The sequence below is a fragment of the Mus musculus genome, chromosome 10, assembly GCF_000001635.26.
Source record: "Mus musculus strain C57BL/6J chromosome 10, GRCm38.p6 C57BL/6J".
Classification (NCBI taxonomy): domain Eukaryota; kingdom Metazoa; phylum Chordata; class Mammalia; order Rodentia; family Muridae; genus Mus; species Mus musculus.
Genome location: NC_000076.6, coordinates 40,561,928 through 40,586,004, shown reverse-complemented (window position 1 = coordinate 40,586,004; position 24,077 = coordinate 40,561,928). Strand labels below are relative to the sequence as shown.

General features: G+C 45.5%; 1 protein-coding gene and 1 pseudogene across 2 annotated transcripts in view; one reads left to right on the top strand and one right to left on the bottom strand.

The window, feature by feature from the left end:
- Positions 1-15,684, bottom strand: part of Slc22a16 (solute carrier family 22 (organic cation transporter), member 16) — a 33,812-nt gene extending 18,128 nt beyond the window's left edge. The window contains exons 1-4 of one of the 2 annotated variants that reach the window (NM_027572.1): positions 15,484-15,643; positions 11,903-12,382; positions 4,590-4,707; positions 619-1,150 (exon numbers count right to left, since the gene is read on the bottom strand). In NM_027572.1, the coding sequence (NP_081848.1) occupies positions 619-1,150; positions 4,590-4,707; positions 11,903-12,382; positions 15,484-15,536 (1,183 nt within the window). In that variant the 5' untranslated portion in view covers positions 15,537-15,643. Of the gene's footprint in view, positions 1-618; positions 1,151-4,589; positions 4,708-11,902; positions 12,383-15,483 lie in introns of both variants that reach the window. The other variant, XM_006512850.3, reaches the window with a different exon arrangement.
- Positions 19,333-20,346, top strand: Gm17795 (predicted gene, 17795; annotated as a pseudogene).

Here is a 24,077-nt window from a genome sequence, read left to right as displayed (position 1 = left end):
ATCCTGAGTTCAATCCCAGCAACCACATGGTGGCTCACAACCATCTGTAATGGAATCTGATGCCCTCTTCTGGTGTGTCTGAAGACAGCCACAGTGTACTCACATACATAAAATAAACAAATAATTTAAAAACAATAATAGTTGCATGTAATAAGTTAGTTCTACACATTAAGGACATCTGGCATATTTGTTTATTATACATTTTTATACTTTCGGCATATTGTATCAAAAAGAAAATCATCTTCCTCAGAACAGTGTGTCGTGAAAGGATCTCATTCATGCCATGCCATGGAACTTTATATGCATGCATTGATAGAGAGGCATAGAAGCAAAGTGGAGTATGAATGAGCCACACATTCTACAAGTTACCCACTGGGAGTAACTATGGGTTAGGAATTGAGGAAGGAAAGAAGCAAGGGAAATGGGGGGAAAAGGAGGAGGAGGGGGAGGGGGAGGACCTTGTAACGCTTGTCCTTTTTTCAGACAAATGTGACACACGTCCTATAGTAGAACAACACTAAGATCTCTGTCACCAATGTTGTTCCCAGCTTAAAGATAATGAGAACATGGCAGACACTTGACCTCGAGGGCCATAGGTAAACACGCATTTACGCTTACCCACTAGGAGGAGGTAAAGGGGTTCATTTTCTTTTCTCCGAATAACCTCCTTGCCAAACATGTAGTATCCCAAATTCGCCGTGAACCAATCCAGCCAAACGATAAGGGTCATCTTTGCGACATCCAGGTTATGAAACAGATCTGCTAGCCTGTGCTTCCTAATGCTGTGGGGGCTTTTATTGTGGGACCTCGTCACATCTAGTGATAAGAGCTCTACCAGGTCACAGGAGCTGGACTTATTCCACACAGCCATGGTGTCCACGGTGCCTTGTGCTTCCTTGTATCTTCCTTCTGAGAGGAGCCAAAAGGGAGTCTCTGGAAGCATCCAACAGCACAGGATGAAGGGGGTAGTCACGATGCACAGGATGATCTGATAGAGCCACCACGTTTTCAACAAATAGCTTGCCAAAGCCACCAACATTGCTCCAATAGCAAAGAAGGTATTGAGATGTATGGATGCCCATGTGCGAGCCTTTTTGCCAATGATCTCCATTACATAGACAAAGACCACCACAAAATAGCCACTCGAGGCCTGAAAGACAAAGGCAAGGCGACTCAGTAATGATGGTACAGTTACGAATGAGGGGTCTGAGTCCTGCAAATCCATTTCAGTAGGAAATAATGTTTCTTCTTTAAGCAGGTCCTTTTTATCTTTCTCCACCCTCCCTACCTGAGTTGCAAGCTACAGAGACTATTTATGATAAAAGTATTAGATGCTACTTGGCTTAATTTCTAATAAAGTTCCATTATAAGGGATATTGTCAGTTTCTTCTGAAAGCACATGTCTTTGTATCTAAATGCCATTGTAACATCTGACTTATCAATTAGAGTCAGACTTTATGGAGATTAATGGGGAAAAAGGTAGACTCACTTAAAACCTTAGTTTAACAGGCAGCAACAACAAAAATAAACAGATTGGATTTGATCAACCATTCTGTGATTCAAAAAATTCTAGCAATAGAATATAAAAGCCACCTTTAGAATTAGAGTAAATGTCTGTGAATCACGTTTGTTTTGGCAAAGGATTATACAAAGAACTCCTAAAGCAAAACAAAACAGAAAGAAAACCCCAATTCAGTTCAGAAATGGACAAATAATTTAAGTAGGCACTTCACAAAAGTTATTGACATCACTATTAAGTAGATATCAATCAGATCTATTGTGACATGCCATCACACATCCATTAAGGTAGGGCCTAGGCGCTGGAGGGACAGCTCAGCAGTTGAGAGCCTGGAATGTCTTACAGAGGACTGGGCTTTGACGCCCAGTGTCTACAAAGCAGTTATCTACATCCCAGAGTCTCATCTGCTAACTCCAGTTGGATGGGGATCTAATGCCCTCTTCTGGCCTCTGTGGGTATTGCACACATGTGGCACACAGACTTGCATAGGCAAGACACCATAGACATAAAATAAAGATAAAAATATGTTTCAAAGACATCTGCTAAAAGAAAAAAACAGCAAACAAATGCAAGGATATTAGAGAAATTGGAGTTCTTGTGTGCCGTTAGTGCGGATGTAAAACGGCTCAGCCTCTGTGGAAAGCAGTATGACAATTCCTTAAAGAGATGGAAAATATTTCAAGATGGAGCAATTCCACTTCTGGCCTACAGAGGGAGTTCCAGGACAGCCGGGGCTACACAGAGAAACCCTGAAATAAAAAAAAAAAGCAAGCAAGCAAACAAAAAAGTATGAACATTTCACGAAGTGAAATAAGAGAGTTACAAATGAACTGCGTTATACTGCAGTTGGTAGTGAGCATCATACAGACAAAGCACCCTGCTTATGAGGGGCTACAGAGATGCCAAAGAGCAATGATCACTAAGAGCTGGTCTTGCAAATGACAAGCTTTGTGAGATATAACTTACCGCAATAGAAACTGGGTAATTTTTCTTATTTTGAAAATAATGCTGTTTTGCTATTGTTTTATTTGTTTATTTATTACTACATAGCCCAGGCTTGTCTCCAACTTTCGACCATCCTGCCCAGTGCTGTCACTATCACCGCTGGCTAAAATATGCCTCACTTTCATTTAGCAGAACTCAGATTATAAAAGCAATATGTCCTGTTGGGATAAACAAAGATCAGATCAAATGATAAGTTCAAGGCAGGTGGTCTTGGTGCTGCTTGCCTTTCATCCTAGCACTGGGGAGATAGAGAGAGGCAGATCTCTGTGGATTCAAGGCCAGCTAGGGCTGCAGAGAAAGACTCCGTATCAAAAGCTCAATAAAACCATAGCAAATTATCCCTTGAGGAGTGGTTGCAGAGATTATATTTTTTTTCTTACAGCAAAAATAGTGAAGCTAATGGGTTTGTGAACGTACAGACTGGTTTGTGTCAGTCTGACACAAGCCAGAGTCATCAGAGAGGAGGGAGCCTCAGCTGAGAAAAGGCTTCCATGAGATCCAGCTGTAAGGCATTTTCTCAATTAGTGATCAATGTGGGAGGGCGCAGCCCCCAGTGGGTGGGTGGATCCATCCCTAGGCTGGTGATCCTGGGTTCTTCCATAAGAAAGCAGGTTGGGGGCTAGAGATGGCTCAGGGGTTAAGAGCACTGACGGCTGTTCCAGGGATCCTGAGTTCAATTCCCAGCAACCACATGGTGGCTCACAACCATCTGTGATGGGATCTGATGCCCTCTTCCAGTGTGTCTGAAGACAGCGATAGTATACATAAAATAAACAAATGAATCTTTAAAAAAGGAGAGAGAGAGAGAGAGAGAGAGAGAGAGAGAGAGAGAGAGAGAGAGAGAGAGAGAGAGAAAGCTAGCTCAGCAAGCCATGGGAAGGAAGCTGGTGGGTAACATCCCTCCATGGCCTCTGCATCAGCTCCTGCTTCCTGACCTGCTTGAGTTCCAGTCCTGACTTCCTTTGGTGATCAACAGCAATGTGGAAGTGTAAGCTGAATAAACCCTTTCCTCCCCAACTTGCTTCTTGGTCATGGTGTTTCATTCATTGCAGCAATAGAAACCCTAAAAAAGACTGTTAGGTTTCTGTTTTAGTTTGGGTTTAGGGTTTTTTGTTTTTCTTTTTGTTTTTAGGGTAGGAGTGGTTTGTTTTGGCTTTCGATTCAAAGTTGCAGTTCATTTTAACCTGGCGGTTCACGGGAACTTAAGACAGCTAGGCACATCACATCCACAGGCAGGAGTGCAAAGAAAATGGGGGCAAGCACGCTTACTTGCTTGCTGTCAACTTTAATTGTAAACTTAATGGGGGTCTCAGGTCACTTGGGAAGAGTCTCAATAAGGGACGTTCTAGAACAGGTTGGTTTGCCCAAATGCCTGTTGATTATGTCTTGATTATGCTCACTGATGTGGGAAGGCCCAGCCTAAAAGTAGGCGGCACCATTCCCTCCGCTTGGGTCCTGCACTGAACAAAACAGAAGATGTGTAGGTGTTGCTTTCATTGATGTTGCTCTGTGAGAGTTTCTGTCACTATGGGAGCTCGCACTCCATCCCACCTGTCCAGACAGGTGCGGTTGTCTCAAGTTTGTAGACTATAAACTGTGGTTCAAAAGGGCTAACCTGTGCTCAAAGTGAGCAAAGCTGGTATTCACACCCACTCCCGTCCAGGGATCTCTCCTGCGCTCTGTAACCCACACAAGCTTTCTGTCTCCTTCTCATTCTGCAAAGTCATTATATAATGAGTTTAACAGTACCCTTTACCTGTCGGGTGTGTGCATACAGGTTCCAACTGGACTGATAAAATCACTCACTCGAGAATAAAAGAATGCTTTCCTAACTACAGGATATAGGCCATGCACCAGACAGAATCAAACAAAAGATTAGTAAGCAGCAACCTTTTCATTTTAATTTCATTTTATTAAGCACAGGTACTAATAGTCACAGAAAGCCTTCTGCAGTGGACAAAGGTTGGTCAGCCCATGGTCTCTTTCGGTAGAGTCTAAACAGGCAAAAACCAAACCAAAACTAAACTAAAAGAGTTAAGTTTAACATGCAATATGTTCAACTCACCATCACAAGGAAAAAGCGTGTGATCATGAAGCTGAGATAATCAAATATAAAGAGGGATGCTATTCCAAAGAAGAACACGCCGATGCTCGTGCACCACAGGGCCATTCGCCTTCCAAATCTGGAAAAGGAGGACAGAGGGAAACTCTGGGGTGGCTGCCACGGTTGAAGTGGCTCGCTCGTCCAGTTCATAAACATCAAACAATACCGACATTATGTATTTGATTTCAGATATTCATGTATTTTAAACAAATCCTGAGTTAACACCCATCTTCAGGAAACATCCCTTCAGTGTGGCGGGCCTCTGGCTAAGCTGCGAATATGTGCACAGAGCACTGGACCATCCCCTTAGGACTGAGGGGGAGAGAAGGTGGGCCTGAGAGATGGCTCCCTGGTTCAGAGCACCGGCTGCTCTTGCAGAGACTGGATTCCTTTCCCAGAATGCACATGGTGGCTCGCAGCTGCCTGCAACCCCAGTTTCAGGGGATCTGACACCCTCTTCTGGCCTCTGTGGGCACCAGGCATGTACATGGTATATACATACTCGTGTAGGCAAAACAGTCACACACATAAAGTAAAAATAAATAAATCTTTCAAAACCAAACTGACTTCTTGCTACCTTCGACTCACAAGCAGTATCATTATTGAGAGAGGGACTTCTCTGGGGAAAACAAAATCAAATAGCATTCCCACCATTTTCATATGATTCAAATGCTTTAAGACAAAGCCTGCCCAGCTAAACCCTTTGGTGGCTTTTAGTAGATTCACAGGATTGTGTAACCACAGTTTCTGTCTTATTCTGAGACCTATATGTCAACTCCCTAGAAGAACAGACCTTAGGAGACACTATTCCCCACTTCTTGTCCTCCTCGCTTCTGGAAATCACCAAGCCATTTTCTCTCTCATTTGCCTGTTTGGGAAATTTCAGATAAGTAGAGTAAACAACAAAAGGCCTGATGTCTGCCATCTTCTATGTTCTAGGCAGCATGTTCTCATGATTCACCTGTCACAGCAGGACTCCTTTTTCATGGCTGAGTAATATTCCTCTGGGTTTTTTTTTCCAGTAAGCATATACTTGGCTTCTCTTAATGCTGCGTGAGCATTTGTAAATAGGATTTTGTGAGAACTTGTTTTCAACTCTCCTAGGTTTATTCACTCTGATTTTTTTTTTTTTTTTTTTTTTTTTTTTTTTTTTTTTGCCAGACTGTTATCCAAGATGGCTTCCCTGGTTCTACCACCTCACTAGCAATGAGAGTCACAGTTTCTCCACAACCTCACCGGTACCTTCGAGTTACCTGTAGCCATCCTGATGAGTAAGAATTACTCCCTCACCATGGCCCTAAGTTAAATTTTTCTAATGATTCGTGATGTTGAAAACCTTTTCAAGTGTCTGTGGCCACCCATACTTGTTCTTAAAGAACTATCGATCTCTTGTGTGCTTTTAAATTAATTTTCTTGGTTTTTTTTTTATGTTGAATTTTAAGAGTTATGTATATTTTCCAAGTGTAGTGTGGCACATACCTTTAATCCCAGTAACTGGGAGGCAGAGGCATGCAGATCTTTGTGAGTTCAAAGCCAACTTAGTCTACATAATAAATTCTAGGACAGAAGGGCTATGTAGAGAAACCCTCTCTCACCACTACCACCCCCAAAAGAGAGTTATATATATTTTGGATACAAAATCCTTAACATATATATGATTTGAAAATATACTTCCAGGCTGGCAAGATGGCTCAGTGGATAAGAGCACTGACTGCTCTTCCAAAGGTCCTGAGTTCAAATCCCAGGAACCACATGGTGGGTCACAACCATCCATAATGAGATCTGACACCCTCTTCTGGTGTGTCAGAAAACAACTATAGTGTACTTATGTAAAATAATAACTAAATCTTTGGGCTGGAGTGAGCAGGGACTGAGCGAGCACCGACCCAAGCGAGGTCCTAAAAATTCAATTCCCAACAACCACATGAAGGCTCACAACCATCTGTACAGCTACAATGTACTCACATATATAAAATAAATAAATCTTAAAGAAAGAAAGGAAGAAAAAAAGAAAGAAAGAAAGAAAGAAAGAAAGAAAGAAAGAAAGAAAGAAAGAAAATATATTTCCCCCTGTGAGTGACCTTTGAAAAATTGTTTTAAGGAGATAGATATAAATATGGATGGATGTATTCTAGCCAGGAGGTTTACTTGGGGCCAAAAAGGAAATACGAACACGTAGGGACTTGTCATGAAAAACTATCATGGCTACATTCTTTGTCTTAGTTAGGATTGCTATCGCTGTGATGGAACACCATGACTAAAAAGCAAGTTGGGCAGGAAAGGGTTTATTTAACTTATGCCAATGTGAACCACAGCACTGTTCACCACCAAAGGAAGTCAGGAACCTGGAGGCAGGAGCAGATGCAGAGGCCATGGTGTGGTGCTGCTTACTGCCTTGCTCCCCATGGTTTGCTCAGTTGTAACCCCGGAATTACTGATACTAGAGAGACTTCAGTGTTGTGTACAGACAGTTTGCCTCTGCATTCCCCACCCTGCACCCTCCCTCCCACCCTCCTCCTCAGCTTTTTCCAGCCTTCCTCTAATTCAATCACAGGAGTCCCTTACTTCAGTTCAATGGTTGGGTGTGAGTATCTACATCTGTCTTGGTCAGCTATTGTTGGGCCTCTCAGAAGACAGTCCTGTTAGGCTCCTGTCTATAAGCACACCACAGCATTAGTAATAGTGTCAGGCTTTGGAGCCTCCTCCTGAGATGGATCCCAATTTGGGCCTGTCACTGGACCTCCTTTCCCTCAGTCTACAATTCTGGGTCAGAGTTTTTGACTGTGGGATGGCAACCCCATCCCTCCACTTGATGCCCTGTCTTTCTACTGGAGGTGGGCTCCGTGAGTTCCCTCTCCCCCAGTATAGGACATTTCATCTAAGGTCCCTCCCTTTGAGACCTGAGAGTCTTTCACCTCCCAGGTCTCTGGTACATTCTAGAGGGGGGCCCTCCCCCTACAGGTTGCCTGTTTCCATTCATTCAGCTGGCCCTCAGGGCTTCTCTCCTGCCCCCCCTGCCCCCACCTAATCAAGTTCTCCTTTCCTCTCCCACTCCCCTCTCCAACCCAGGTCTCTCCCTTCTTCTGCCTCCTGTGATTATTTTCTTCTCACTCTCAAGTGGGATTGAAACATCCTCTCTTGGGCCCTTCTGCTTGTTAAACTTCTTGAGTTCTGTGGATTGTATCCTGGGTATTCTGTACTTTTTTGGCTAATATCCACTTATTAATGAGTACATATCATGTATGTCCTTTTGAGTGAGTTATCTCACTCAGGATGATATTTTCTAGTTGCATCCATTTCCCTACTAAACTCATGATCTCCTTGTTATTAACAGCTGAATAGTATTCCATTGTATAAATGAACCACATTTTCTGTATCCATTCTTTTGTTGTGGGACATCTGGGTTGTTTCCAGCTTCTGGCTATCACAGATAAGGCAGCTATGAACATGGTGGAGCATGTGTCCTCGTGGTATGGTGGGGCATCTTTCGGGTATATGCCCAAGAGTGGTATAGCTGAGTCTTCGGGTAGATCTATTTCAAATTTTCTGAGGAACCTCCGGATTGATTTCCAGAGTGGTTGCACCAGTCTGCAATCCCACCAACAACAGAGGAGTGTTCCTCTTTCTCCACATCTTCTCCAACATGTGCTATCACCTGAGGTTTTGATCTTAGCCATTCCGATTGGAATGAGGTGGAATCTCGGGGTTGTTGGGATAGCTCTGGGGCTATTTGTAATTTAATGCTAATTCAGTTCTCCAGGGAAGGAATTCGAACAAGGAATGAGTCAGCACTCAGGTGATTTCCTGTAAACCTGCTTCCCACCTTAATTTGTAAAATAAAGGCTGGAGCCAGGGATTGGGCAGGAAAAGGGAAGGCGGAACTGAAAGGAGAGAGAGAAGAAGGGAGAGGAAGAGGACACAGAGGAGGAGGTGGAAGGAAAGTGGAGCAGAAGCACATGGCCTGGAGAAGCCACAAGTTCTCAGGGGTCTAGGCACACAGCTTGTATTCATATTAATGGAGTTGTGTTTTTGTTGCCGGGGCATATTTGGGTGGAGAATTACCACAACACAGAATTGTTTTGATTTGCATTTCTGTGATGATTAAGGACTTTGAACATTTCTTTAAGTGCTTCTCCTCCATGTGAGATTTCTCTGTTGTGAATTCCTACACAGTCTTTAAACTTCACAAGCCCGGCCTCCATCGGCTGCATTACCCTCAACATTCTGACCTTCCAAGCTCCGACCGAACAGCTCACCAAGCACTGAACAGTCAATGGCTTCTCTTGCACAAAGTTCCAAGGTCCTTCCATAATCCTCCCCGAAACAGCATGTGCAACTGGCTCACAGTAATATCCCACAATCCTGGTACCAACTTGTCTTGGCCAGGGTTTCTATTGATTCAATTAAACGCCATGATGAGAAAGCAAGGAAGGAAAGGTTAATCTGGTTTGTACTGAACATCACAGTTCATCATCACAGGAAACCAGGACAGGAGCTCAAGCAGGGCAGGAACATAGAGGCAGGAGCTGAGGTAGAGGCCATGGTGAGGTGCTGCTTACTGACTTTCTCTATGCATTTCTCAGCCTGCTTTTTTATTGTGCCCAGGACCACGTGACCAAGGATAACACTACACTCCATGGGCTGGGTTCTCTGCTGTCCATCACTAAGAAAATGTCCCATAGACCCATAGAAAATGTCCCATAAATACCTTATGAAGGCATTTCTCAATTGAGGTTCTTTCTTTTCAGATAATTCTAGCTTATATCAAGTTGACCTAACCTATCCTGCATAGTCTTCCTTAGGCTTCTCAGCTTCCATACACATCAGTGGGGACTGCTGGCCACACCCATGATGTTTCCCCATCCTATCTGAGTCATGAACACCACCAGAAACTATTTTGCTGGTGAGGCCCTTCTGCCACGCCAATGTCTTCACTCTCTTCAGTAGAACAGCATCTCTGAATGACCGCAGGCCCTCAGAGAAAGAGGAAGAGGAAGCCCCTCACTTTCCTGTCCTGACCCACTTCCTCCAAGACCTTAATGTACCTGGCTCTCTCTCTCTCTCTCTCTTTCTCTTTCCTGTCTAGCTCCTTCCTTACAGCTTCAGTCTCATCCACCCTCAATAATAACGTGTCATGGACAAATGGGTCTTCAGCCACCCTGCATTTTCTTCCTCCACAGATGTGACAAGTAGATGACATGCATGCACATGCGCGCACACACCTTCTACAAGTCTACATGTCTCCCAGCCTTAGTCACCCAGCTTGTCCCCTTTCCCCACATGGCCCAACAAATTCTACTTCCTTCCTCTTCCTCCAACCACACCCACTGGGAAAGCCTCCAAGTACAAAGGGCCCCCCAAAAGACCCAGTCCGCCATTCCTGACATTCCTGACAAGTTTCCCAAACCCCCTATCATGAAGTCATAAGCCCCCTCTGCCCTGACACACACACACACACCGGCACACACAAAAGCACACCAGCCCGTCCTGCTCCCTGCACACTCTTCACTCTATCGCATTAGTTTTGAAATGCCTCCAAGACGAATCTTCATCTCTCCCTGTCCACCTTCCCAGCTTTCCATCAACCCTAAACTGCTTACACCATTCAATTCAACTGGCCTTTCTCACCTCACACCACTATACCGCCCACAGCTCCTCAGATGAAACCAGCACTGGCCTGACTTCTATATCTGATTACTCGTTTCCTTTCCCCAGCCTTCTTTCCTGACATTCCAACCTTCCTCAAACCCACCAGATGCAAAGGAACTCAGTTTGCTTTGAGTTAGCATCTTTTGTTCTCTGTTCCAGGTTTCTGAACATTCCGTGTGCAGAGAAAAAGGTATTTCAGCACATTTACCTAGGGCTGGAAATATGTTGCATCTTGGCATCGAGCACTGAGCGCATCTCAACAAAAAGTGCTTAGATAATCATTTGTGCACCCCTCTGCCAGATGTAAAGAACATCTCTATAAGCGTTCATGATACAGTACGTAACGGCCCTGCCACGACAAAGCCCTGCCATTTCTTTGCAGACATATTTCACAGCTGTCTCCTAGAGACAAGGGTTTCTGATCTAAGCTTGCTGTCTTTGAGTCGCCAGTGCCCAAAACATGCTTGTAAAACTCACAGCTGTGAAGACTAAACACGTTTCTCTCTATGTTTTAGCAGAGTCACTTAAAAGAGTGGTCCGTGTCTGCTCCACAATAAAGGTTTCTCTATTTTAGAGTTCTCCATTTACTTTAATGTGAATGCTTTAAAATATGGCTGTCCTGTGATGTGAGTGGTGGTCTGCACTCCAAAATGAATGTTGAAATACAATCTTCAAAATGCCCAAGATGATCATGAGGACTCCCCGCCTTCTGAATGAACTTACACCCTTATCATAGGGCTCAAGATTGACAGGAGAATTCTCCAGCCCCACCCCCTTCTCTTTGTCTGTATAAGGACATTGTATTCTTCATAGGAGGACTCAGCAATAACACATCATCTTGGAACCAGAGAGCAGACCTCAGCAGCTATGAGTCCTGCTGACCCCTCAGGTCTTGGGAGTGAGAAATAAACTCCTATTGTATATAACGTACCAGTATGTGGCATTCTTGCTATGGCAGTGCAAAGAGACTGTGACACGCCAGCTAATCAGATTTTCATTTCATAGATATTATGGCCTAAGGCCACCTGTCTTTAAAATCAAGTCTATTTCAATAAAAAATATATAGAAATAATCACTATCCATCTAGTGGCTATATGTTCAAAGTGGTTTCTTCTGTATTATTCTTTTCAAGAAGGCTTCAGGGGCTGGTGAGATGGCTCAGCGGTTAAGAGCACCGACTGCTCTTCCAAAGGTCCTGAGTTCAAATCCCAGCAACCACATGGTGGCTTACAACCATCTGTAACAAAAATCTGATGCCCTCTTTTGGAGTGTCTGAAGACAGCTACAGTGTACACACATTAAATAAATAAATAAATCTTAAAAAAAAAAAAAAAAAAGAAGGCTTCAGGATGAATGATTTTGTGGGGCAACTAGCATTCCAAAACAGATGCGTCTGTTTTCCCAGCAAGCACAGCTAATTGGCAGTACAGGCAGCATCAAAGGCCAGGTGGGCTGCTCAGTCGGTCATCTTTCCACTGTGTTACTCTGCGTGCCTAACTGATGGATCAGCAGGAGGGTACCCGTTAGACAGGAAGTATGAAAATAACTAGGCCTTTGGACATAGGAAACCCAGACAGAAAGTTGAATCCTACACCATGCAACAGAGCTAAATATTGCATTTTTACCTGTCAGAAAGGTAGCTAAAAGTAATTGATCCCAGCATCACGCCAAATATAATCAAGGGCTGGATCATTCTTGCATACCATTTCTGATCACAGACCAGGTTGAAATTTCTCACCGCAGAATTCCTCCATTTGCTCTGATCATAGACGTAGCCATCGAAGCAAGGACTGTCATGCTTATAACCACTGTACTCATAGCCCAAATGTGACGTGTTCTCCCTCCAAGTCCTGCTACATCTCGTGAGTTCCCAGATCTCCCCATCCTGCAGCTCCACCATGATGTGATCTTTGTGCTCTGGTGACCGCAGAGCCAATATGTCCTCCAACCTCCAAGCAGATACGTTGTGGAAAACAGCCTTCCGCACCATGCCTGGGGGCTTGCACGCATGCTCAGGGATAATTGACAGGAACACAGAAGACAGATAGTGGATACCACAAGAGAGGCTCTGGTAGGCACATATCAGATACAGGACTATCTGGAACCTATAAAAGAAAAGAGGGGGGAGCTAGTGACTATTGCTGGCCTATCAGTGGGGAAAGGACACAGGTAAATACGATGGGTTTCCATCAGATTGACCTTAGTACACTTATATGCTTATAGATAGGTAAATACAGAAATAATTGCAGGTGCTTCTCTCTCTCTCTCTCTCTCTCTCTCTCTCTCTCTCTCGTGTGTGTGTGTGTGTGTGTGTGTGTGTGTGTGTGTGTGTGTGTTTTCAAGTACATTCACTAAGTTTTAGTTCCATGCCCATTAAGTCATTCCAGCATACAAGGTTGCAAGCTAGTTCAAGTTTATTGAGCAAACAACCTTTGCCCAACAAGGAAGTCGTCAGAAAGCCAATTTAACCTAAGAAAACTTCATATTTACTATTTTTTTCAAACCGAACATGAGAATATCTCTACTTTTCAACAAGCAATTGAGCACCAAGTGTCACCATTTCCCCTTGAAGGTAATAAAACCTCTCGGTGTGACCTGAAGTCAACAGCAAGTTTGCTCATTCTGCTAGATCCTTGACAGGAAAATATTCTGATGTCTTGTAACACAGTGGCCTCTGGGCCTCTAACTGCAAAACAGTGAGAGCCTGGCTGTTTGTCAGTGGGCAATTGGTTAAAGTTAACCAAGCACACACTAACAGCCTGGGAGATGCGGAATCCAGTGGTATTAAGTTTTTACTCAAAAAGCTGCAGTATACAGTCAAGTGTGAGTCATTTGGAAAAATGAAGTCTCAACTGAGAAAATGCCATCATTTTGGCCTGTTGTAGGCATGTCTATGGTGAGTTTTCTTAACTTGACTGATATGGGAGAGCCCCATTCAGTGCTACCCCTGGGCAGGTGGTCTTGGGGCTATATAAGAAAGCAGGTTGAGCAAGCCATGTAAGAGCAAGCCAGGAGTGGAACCCCTCCATGGGCTCTGCTCCAATTCAGTTCCTGTCTCTGGGTTCCGGCCTTGAGTTTTTGGCTTCCCTCAGTGGACTATGACCCAAGCAAGATATGGAAGCCAAATAAAGCCATTCCTGCCACGCCTGCCGCACAAACACAAGGACCTGAACTCAGATCCCCAGCTCCCATTTGGTAAGCCAGGTGAGCCAGCAGGTACCTGTATTATCAGTGTTGGCAGGGTGAACCGAGGATCCCTGAGGCTGTACTGGCCATGCCTAGCCTCTGAGTGAGCTCCAGATTCTGTGAGAGACCCTAACCTGAAAAGTATGAAGGAGGAGCTGGAGAGATGGCGAGATGGTTAAGAGCTCTTACTGACATACAAAAAGACCAGAGTTCTCTGTCTCACTACCCACATAGAGCTAGCAAATGCCATTAACTCAAGCTCCAAAGGAATATGACAGCCACTCTGGCCTTGTTGTACATACACACACACACACACACACACAAAGCACACACACACACAAAGCACACATGCACATATACATATAAATAAGTTTAATTAAAATTTTAAAATAATAAAATGGAGAGCAACCCAGGAGGACACCCAACAGCTGACCTTTGGCTTCCACATGCCCATGCGTATTCACACACAAAATAAAGTTAACTCAAAATCAACAGAAGGACCGACTAGAGCAGAGGGAGAAAACAGGAGGTGGTATCTATCAGGCTGACCTCACTTTCTGCTGTGAGCATTTGGCCCTTCCCTCCTGCAAGCTGCTCCCCAGGTCCACCCCCTGCAACCCGCTCACCATCATGGAGCAAGCCTGGGGACAGCAGCATGGTGCCTGAGTAACCCAGTGGTACAGATTCCATGCCCAGCTGTCTCCCACTGGAATCCAGACTGGCCTAGGACTCACTGTGGAGGCCAGACTGGCCTCAAGCACTCAGCAGTCCCTGCCTCCATCTCCCAAGGGCTGGGATTATAAGTACCAGCCACCATGCCTGGCTACTGAGTGGTTTTTAACCTCAAACTGTAACTAAACACTAACTTCTATGATTGCTTTAATTAGCTCCCTGAACACAAGGAGAAAATGAGACATTATTACCATCTGCCATGTAGGTGAGTGTCTGTAGAAACCTCGGGTAACCTTTTCTTTTTATTGTTTCTTTTCTTTTTATTTTTAACCTTTTTAAAGATTTTTTAGCCTTTATTTTTTATGTGAACGGGTATCCATGTGAGTCTGTACCCATGCATGTTGGATTCCCTGGGATCTGAGTTACAGACGGTTGTGAGCTGCCGTGGTGAGCTGCCGTGTGGGTGCTTGGAATTGAGCCTAGGTCTTCTGGAAGAGCAACCAGTGCTCTTAACCCCTGAGCCATCTCTCCAGCTCCCAACCCCGCCCCCCACTTTTAAGTGGTATCTTCCTATGTAGCTTAGGCTGGCCAGGAGCTTTCTGTCACCTTCCCAGAACTAGGGCTACATATGCGGACCACTTCTAACTGCAACATGTATTTCTACAGTTATTTGTAAGCATCTAAGGTACATTGTTCACCCAGTTTTTCAGATGGTGTGGTGGTAAATGAAACATTCAGGCCCATTATAGTTCCTATGTGAGAGCTGATCCTTCACCCCCACGTTAGTCTGCTATGGGTCTTCTATGAGCACACTGCCTCCATTTCCCAGTCATTCAGACATGGACTCCAACTTGCCTTTTGCAGTGACCATGAAATTAAGGGATGCATGCATACGTTGGGTATCTATATGAAAGCAAAGGCTAACCATCAGCCAGGAAAACCTGCCAGGCCCAAAGGGAAAGCACTCTAGGGTACATATAGGTATTCATCCTGGACAGTGGAAAAGAACACGGTTGGGCTGGGGGGTTTTCTACACCTGGGACCGTGCCTTCCAATAGTGTTTTTTTCCCCCAGTTGGTGGTCCAGAGAGCACACCAAGTCCCAACTGACCCGAAGGGGTGCGAATACTGCCTGCACCTGCCAAGTCCAAGCAGAGTCCGGCGCCTCCTGTGGCCAATGGACAAAAGGACAAGCCAGGTCATGGGTTGTTGGCCAGACTTGTGCATGCATTGGGCAAATAGGGGGTTGAGAAGCTGTGGAACCTATCCCAACCGACAGAAACAGACACCTCAGCGCCCCGATCACGTGCCACCCGACTCTGGCTCCATGTCCTGTTCTGTCTCCCTACCTGCCGAAGTGTCCTATGTGGTCAAAAATCAGCTCCACGTTGCAGGACTCCATGTCCGGGTGGCAGTGCTGAGCGCCCTGGACTTGGAGCACCGCACCCGACCCGCCTCACCTGCCCGTGGCCTTGGGTGCCCCTGCTGGGGAGGCCGCCCTCCTTCCTTCCCAGCAGTCCAAGCGTCTCAGGGATGCCACGTGAGGCACATCCTGCTGCTCCATTGCACGTGCGTCAACTCCTGCTGGATGCTTTCCCACCCTCTCCATCCTGCTCCCATGACCCCACAACTCAGGGAGGCGTCAACACTTCTAGGAAGTTTAGGAAATGCAGAGCCCCTGGCTTGGTCTGGGGACTTCAAAAGCACCCCATCTTCAGCAGGACACGCCTTTGCTCCCTAAACTTTCATGCTTAGGAATCCACTGTGTGGTGGGTTTTAAGTACACATTTATTATTCCACTCCCAGAGATTCAGCGGACCTGAAGTGAAATCAGGAATGATTTTGTTATTGTTTCATGGAGTGGGGATGGGCGGGGGGGGGGGGGGGGGTTGTAGGTCTATTTATGTATCTATGTTGTTTTGTTTTGTTTTGTTTTGTTTTGTTTTGTTTTGTTTTGTTTTGTTTTGTGATAGTGTCTAGCTATGTAGCCGAGGTAGCCTGGTCCAACCCAAGAGCTTCCTGCCTCTGCCTGCTGCGCCCACCTCTCATCCTCCAACTCTGGCCTCCACAGGCACCGCACTTAGGAGCACGAATTCAGGCATAACACATACACGATTTCAAAAGAAAAGGAACTTTGTCACAGTATATTTCTCTGCCCACCCCCATGCTTTTCTTCTTCTTCAAACAGCACTTCTTTTAAAAATATACCTTTTTTATTAATTGAGAATTTTATATATGCATAAAATGTATTTTGATTATATTCATCCCCTTCTCCTCCCCCTAATTCCTCCAGGTCCACCTCCCCATCCACCTCTAATTTGTCCAATTAGTGCCCCCCCACACACACACACACAAAGAAAGAAACAAACAAACAAAAAACCACTAGTCAAATTTGCACTGCCCATAGGTAGTAATCAGCCTTCCCAGAGGTCAACAACTCTCCCTCACTCCTCAGTCAGGGCTCTAAACTGAAGAGCTCCGCCCACCGCATGCTGAAGTGTTTTCTAGCTTGATCTTAAGCAGGTCTTGTACAGGAATCACAGCCGCGGTTGAGTTGCAGAGTATGATGGTCTTGCCACACCCAGAAGATGCTGCTTTTGATACCGTCTTCCCTGACCTCTGCCTCTTAGAATATCTCCCCCTCTCCTCCCCTCTCCTCCCCTCTCCTCTCATCTCTCCCTCTCCTTCCTCTCTCCCTTCCTCTCTCCCTCTCCCACTCCCCTCCCCCCATCCTCCCTCTCTCCCCCTCTGACTCTTCTGTATACTTCTCCATCACTATCTCCACCCTTTTTTTTTAATCATTCCATTCATTTACATGTCAAATGATATCCCACTTCCTGGTTACCACACCACCAATCCCCCATCCCACATCTGCCCTCCTCCTCCCCCTTGCCTGTATGAGAGTGCTCCTCCACTCACCCACACTCTCCTGCTCCACCACTCCAGCATTCCCCTATGCTGGGGCATCAAACCTCCCCAAAACCAAGGGCCTCCCCTTCCGTTGCTGTCAGGCAAGGCCATCCTCTGCTACATTTGCATCTGGAGCCAAGTATATCTCCAGGTATACTCCTTGGTTGGTGGTGTAGTCTCTGGGAGAACTGTGTGGTCAGGCCAGTCTGTACTGTTTTTCCAATGGAGTTGCAAACCCCCTCCAGTCCTTCCTCCAGCTCCCCCATCAGGTTCTCTGAGCTCAGTCTGATGGTTGGCTCCAAGCATCCACACCTGCATTTGTCAGTTGCTGGCCAGACCTCCCCAGTAAACACCTCACTAGGTTCCTGTCAGCAAGTGCCTCTTGACCACGGCAACAGTGTCTGGTTTGGTGTCTGCAGACATGATAGATCTCCAGGTGGGGCAGTCCCTGGTTGGGCCTTCTTCAGTCTCTGCTCCATTTTTTTGTCCCTGCTCTTCCTTTGGACAGGAACATTTCTGGGTTAAAATTTTTGAGATGGGTGAGTGGCCCCATCCCTTGACCAGGGGTCGTGCCTATCTACTGGAGGTGGTCTCAACAGGTTCTATTTCCCCCTTCTCTGCACATTTCAGCTAAAGTCAATCCTCTTGGGTCCTGGGGTGACTCCAGTGGCTACCCCCAGTTCCTTATGCCCCCCGACACATATTTTTGTTCAACTTCCTGACCCTCTGTGCCTCTCTCACATCTCCTCAGGTTCCTGATCCTGCCCCCTTATTTCCTTCCTGTCCTCTCTCCCTCCCAGGTCCCCCTCTCCCTCCACCTCCCACAGTCATCCTGTTCACTTCTTCATGCAGGACTAAAGCATGGGCTTTCTTCCTTCTACACTCCATATGGTCCTAGGCAGTGTGAGCTTTTGAGCTAATATTCACTTATCAGTGAGTGCATACTATGTGTGTTCTGTGTCTGTGTTACCTCACTCAGTTCCATCCATTTGCCTGTGAATTTCATGTAGTCATTGTTTTTAATCATTGCTTAGTACTCCATTGTGTAAATGTACCACATTTTCTGTATCCATTCTTCTGTTGAGGGACATTTGGGTTGTTTCTAGCTTCTGAATATTATGAGTAAGGCTGCTATGAAAATAGTGGAGCATGTGTCCTTGATATATGTTAGAACATGTCTTGGGTATATGCCCAGGAATGGTATAGCTGGGTCCTCAGGTAGAACTATTTCCAATTTTCTTAGGAACTGCCAGACTGATTTCCAGAGTGGTTGTACCAGCTTGCAATCCCACCAACAATGGAGGAGTGTTCTTCTTTCTCCATATCCTCGCCAGCATCTGCTGTCACCTGAGTTTTTTTATCTTAGCCATTCTGACTGGTGTGAGGTGGAATCTCAGGGTTGTTTTGATTTGCATTTCCCTGATGACTAAGAATGTTGAACAGTTTTTTAAGTGCTTCTCAACCATTTGAGATTCCTCAGTTGAGAATTCTCTATTTAGCTCTGTACTTCACTTTTTAATAGAACTATTGGATTCCCTGGAGTCTACACTCTTTTTTTTAAAGATGTATTTATTTATTTTATGTATGTGAGTACACTGTAGCTGTACAGATAGTTGTGAGCCTTCATGTGGTTGTTGAGAATTATATTTAGGACCTCTGCTTGCTCCAGTTGGCCCCGCTCACTCCTGTCAATTCCATTCACTCAGTCCCTGCTCAATCCAGCCCAAAGATTTATTTATTATTATACACAAGTACACTGTAGCTGTCTTCAGGCCCACCAGAAGAGGGTGTCAGATCTCATTACAGGTGTTTGTGAGCCACCATGTGGTTGCTGGGATTTGAACTTAGGACCTTCAGAAGAGCAAAAGAGCAGGGCTGAGCCATCTCACCAGCCCTGGAGTCTACCTTCTTGAGTTCTTTGTACATTTTGGATATTAGCCCTCTGTAGGATGTAGGGTTAGGAAAGATCTTTTCCCAATCTGTAGATTGCCATTTTTTTTTCCTACTGACAGTTTCCTTTGCTTTACAGAAGCTTTTCAATTTTATGAGGTCACATTTGTTGATTGTTGCTCTTAAAGCAGATGCCATTGGTGTTCTATTCAGGAAGTTTTCCCCCCGGGCCCAAGTATTCAAGGCTCTTCCCCACTTTCTCTTCTATTAGATTCAGCTTATCTGGTTTTACGTGGAGGTCCTTTGTCACAGGATTTTCCCTGTACAATTACATTAGGGCAGCAGGAGACCTGTGATTAGACAGGGGAAAGGGAGACAGAGTTAGGAGTTGCCGAGAGACTAAAGAGAGTATAGGAAATGTGCACGTTCTTCTACAGTATCACACTGCTTGCTTAAAGGAAGTGGGACAACTAAGAATGGAACATCTGCAGATTGATGAGCAGCTGTGGCAGATTGGTTCTAGGTCTTATAGTGGAAGAGGCAGAGGTCATCAGGGCCTTAACTTCACCTCCAGTTATGGTACAAATTCTGAGCTGTCTAACCCCTCCAAAACAGAATCTGAGCATAAAGATGAGCTGAGTGAGATTGGTCATTGGCAGGAGAAGAAGATCGAGAAACTCGACATCAGCGAGACAGCAGGAGACGCCCAGGAGGAAGAGGCAGAAGTGTTTCTGGGGGAGGAGGTCGTGGTGGACCATGTGGCAAATCCTCCATCAGTTCTGTGCTCAAGATCCTGGCAGCAATCCATACAGCTTACTTGATAATACAGAATCAGATCAGACTGCAGACACTGACACCAGCGAATCTCACCACAAGTACTAACCGTCATAGGCGGTCTCGTAGATGAAGGACTGATGAAGATGCTGTTCTAATGGATGGAATGACTGAATCTGATGCAGCCTCAGTTAATGAAAATGGGCTAGGCAAGAGATGTGATTGAAGAGCATGGTCCTTCAGAAAAGGCGATAAAATGGTCCAACTAGCGCTCCTGGAGATGAAATTCCTAAGCTACCGCGTTCTCCGGGAGAAGAAAAGACTAAGACCTTAAAAGAAGACAGCACTCAAGAAGCAGCAGTCCTGAATGGTGTTTCATAACTGAAGGAAGTTCCTAGTTTACAGTTCTTTTACATTACAGTTACAACAGTGCTTGTACAAGCTTGCCAAAGATAGAATACAGATCACCAGTCTTACATCGCACTTTCAGTTCCTCCATTTGGAGTTCAGAAAGGGGAGGGATCCTGAAAAATCATATGTTAAACATACTTTGACACCTACTGTGTTAAAAATATATCATCAGATGTGCCTTGAGAATAGTATATGTAACATTAAAAAAAGTTGTTGGCTATAGGAAATGTTATTTTGTTTTCAAAATATGGCAGAGATATGGGGAGGTGGGTGGGGTGGGTTGTGGAGAGCCATGCCGCGAGCAATCGCGTGTGTGCTGTGAGCAATCGCCATTATAAGATGGCGCTGGCTTCCACTGTGCCTAACTAGTAAACAAGCCTTATGCGCAAGTGCAAGAGTGAACTCACGCCTAGTCACTGCCCATCTCACGGCGTAGTCATGGGGTGATGGGCAAGCAACGAATCAGGAGCTGTCACGCCACATCAGGTGCTGAAACGTCACGCTGCGGGCTATATAAGCAGCGCCATTTTCCCAGTTCGGGGTCTTCCCTCCTGATAAGTAAGCAATAAAAGCTTTGCCGCAGAAGATTTCTGTTGTCCTGAGTGTGTTCTTGCCGGCGGGGACAAAAGCTCGGGCAATAAGTGGTGCCGAAACCCGGGAACTACCATCACACCAGGCGCAAGGGAGGTCCCTCATTCATGAGGCGGAACCAGAACTGCGGGACACATTACAGCTTTACGAGGTATGCCTTGAACTTTCTCCAGTGTTAGAAGCCTTTTTGTTCCTTTTCACATGTCAACAAGTGGTTAAGGCAGGGCAGAGAATTCTGGACGAAATTCAAGACAGTCTATCAGAGGTAAAGCGGGGAGAGAGAGTAGGAGCAAAGAGGAAACATGGTGCACCAATTAAGCATACAGGCCTTTCCACGGGTCTTGAACCCGAGGAAAAGTTAATGTCAGGGAAGAATACCTGGGGAGAGATTGGAAGGAAGGAGAAGGAAAAAGAAAAGAAAAAAGATCAATCAGCGGAGGTTTTTAGGAGAAGGAACTTATACCCGCCACTAGATGAGTTTAAGCAGCTAGCTCTTAGTAGCTCAGAATCAGATGAAGGACTTAGCTCCTCTGAAAAAATGGACTTGGAGGAGGAAGCAGTTCGTTATAAGGGAGAAAGGTACCAGCAAGATAAAAAGCGAGCTACTCAGTCCAGAAAAAGGCAAAAAGCGGCTGGCAAAAGCCAGCTTGCTGCTCAGCCTCCGGACTGTCGGCTTCAGGGTCCTAGTGCACCTCAGCCCTATGTGCAGAGGTACCATTCAGAACCTTATGTGCAGAGGTACCATTCAGAGCCTTATGTGCAGAGGTATCATTCAGATTCATTCATTCCAAAAGAGGAACAGAGAAAAGTGCAACAAGTGTTCTCAGTTTTTGAAGGAGCTGAGGGAGGGCGTGTTCATGCTCCGGTAGAGTATATACAGATTAAGGAGCTCGCAGAAGCAGTTCGCAATTATGGAGTCAGCGCTAATTTCACTATAGCACAAGTCGAAAGGCTTGCGAATCACGCTATGACTCCTGGTGATTGGCAGACTGTAGTAAAAGCTGCAGCCCCCAGTATGGGAATGTACCTTGAGTGGAAAGCCTTGTGGCAGGACTCCTGCCAGACGCAGGCAAGGGCAAATGCCACCATGGAAGGGGACCAAAGAACGTGGACATTTGAATTACTTACAGGTCAGGGACAGCATGCTGCTAACCAAACAGATTATCATTGGGGAGCGTACGCTCAGATCTCAGCTGCCGCTGTTAAGGCATGGAAGGCACTCTCTAAGAAGGGAGAGGCAAGTGGGCATTTGACCAAGATTACTCAAGGTGCACAGGAGTCCTTCTCAGACTTTGTGGCCAGAATGACGGAGGCAACAGGGAGGATATTTGGAGACCCAGAAGCAGCTATGCCTTTAATTGAACAATTGGTTTATGAACAAGCTATGCAGGAATGCAGATCAGCAATTACACCTAGAAAGAGCAAGGGGTTACAGGACTGGTTAAAGGTTTGCTGTGAGCTTGGAGGGCTGCTTACTAATGCTGGATTGGCAGTAGCCATTCTGCAGGGGAGGAGGCGCTCGGATTCAACTGAGCTCAAACTTTGCTTTAATTGTGGCAAACCAGGACACTTAAAAAAAGGACTGCAGAGCCCCTATAAAAAGGACAGCAACAGGATTGTGTACTAAATGTGGAAAAGGATATCATTGGGCTAAAGACTGTTATTCAATTAGAGATATACGAGGCAGGCTCTTGCAGCCTACAAGGTCTTATTGTCCACCCTGGAGTTGTAGATCAGGATTATAAAGGGGAACTTCAGGTTCTCTGTTCTTGTCCTCAAGGTGTCTTTCCTATATCACAAGGGGACAGAATAGCTCAACTAATAATTTTGCCAAGCCTACATGGCTGTTTTCCTTCCTCTGGTATTCCTCGAGCTGCCAGAGGGATTGGTTCTACTGGAAATGATTCTGCTTACTTAATAATGCCTTTAGATTCCAGGCCATCCTTGGAGTTAGTTATAAAAGGGAAACAATTTAAGGGAATTTTAGATACAGGAGCAGACAAAAATATTATTTCTTCTCACTGGTGGCCAAAAACCTGGCCCGTAACTCAGTTATCACACTCTTTACAAGGGCTAGGCTATCAGTCCTGCTCCACTATTAGCTCCCGTTCTTTGATCTGGCAAATGGATGTCACACATATTTCCTCCTTTGGGAAAAATCAATATTTACATGTTTGCTAATCTGTCTAGGCAGATTTCTTTGTATCTTGCAGGAAATTGGTCTGAAAGATTCGATGAGACCCTTGAGGCCCTGAGAGCAGCTGTTCTCAGGATCAACTCAACACGAGTGGCATCGACAGACGGTCTCTCCTCCTGGATTTCATCTGCCTTTTCTTATTTTAAGGAATGGATGGGGGTGGCTTTATTTGCTGCTGTCGTCTGCTGTGGGCTTGTGTTTATGCTCTGGTTGGTTTGTAAGCTCAGAACCCAACAAAACCATGACAAGGTCATTATCGCTCAAGCACTTGCAGCCATTGAACAAGGGGTCTCCCCTGAAATTTGGCTGTCCATGCTTAAGACCTAAATGGCATCTGAGTTCTCTGCTATTGCATCCCACGGATTTGTGGATACATTGTACTGGGACGTAAGAGACTCAACACTCATTGATCAGCACTTACACCTCGCTGAGGTTTACTAATTCGTTTTTTGGCTGGCCTCTTTTATAGAGTTCGCCCTAGGTCATTTAGCAGTTACTGTCACACAGTACTGCGGTATCCAGAGACGGGCAACTTTCCTCATGCACCAACCAACCTAAGACATGGGACCCGGTGGCGATAGGGTTACCCTATGACAGGAAAGGCTATGACATTGGAGGAATGACCTAAGACAGGAGCCACAGCAGATGGACATGCCTGCAGAGGCCTAGACCAGCCTCAAATTTTAATAAAATAAAAAGGGGGAGATGTGGAGAGCCGTGCCGCGAGCAATCGCGTGTGTGCCATGAGCAATCGCCATTATAAGATGGCGCTGGCTTCCACTGCGCCTAACTAGTAAACAAGTCTTATGCACAAGTGCAAGAGTGAACTCATGCCTAGTCACTGCCCATCTCGCGGCGTAGTAATGGGGTGATAGGTGAGCAACGAATCAGGAGCTGTCACACCACATCAGGTGCTGAAACGTCATGCTGTGGGCTATATAAGCAGTGCCATTTTCCCGGTTCGGGGTCTTCCCTCCTGATAAGCAAGCAATAAAAGCTTTGCTGCAGAAGATTCCTGTTGTCCTGAGTGTGTTCTTGCCGGCGGGGGCAAATGCTCAGGCAATAGTGGGTCCCTAACTTAATATTCTTTATGAGAGCATTAGCTGCTTTTGTTACATTTTTAATAATATGCAACCACTTCTTCACCTGAGGAAAACTAGAATGAAGCAG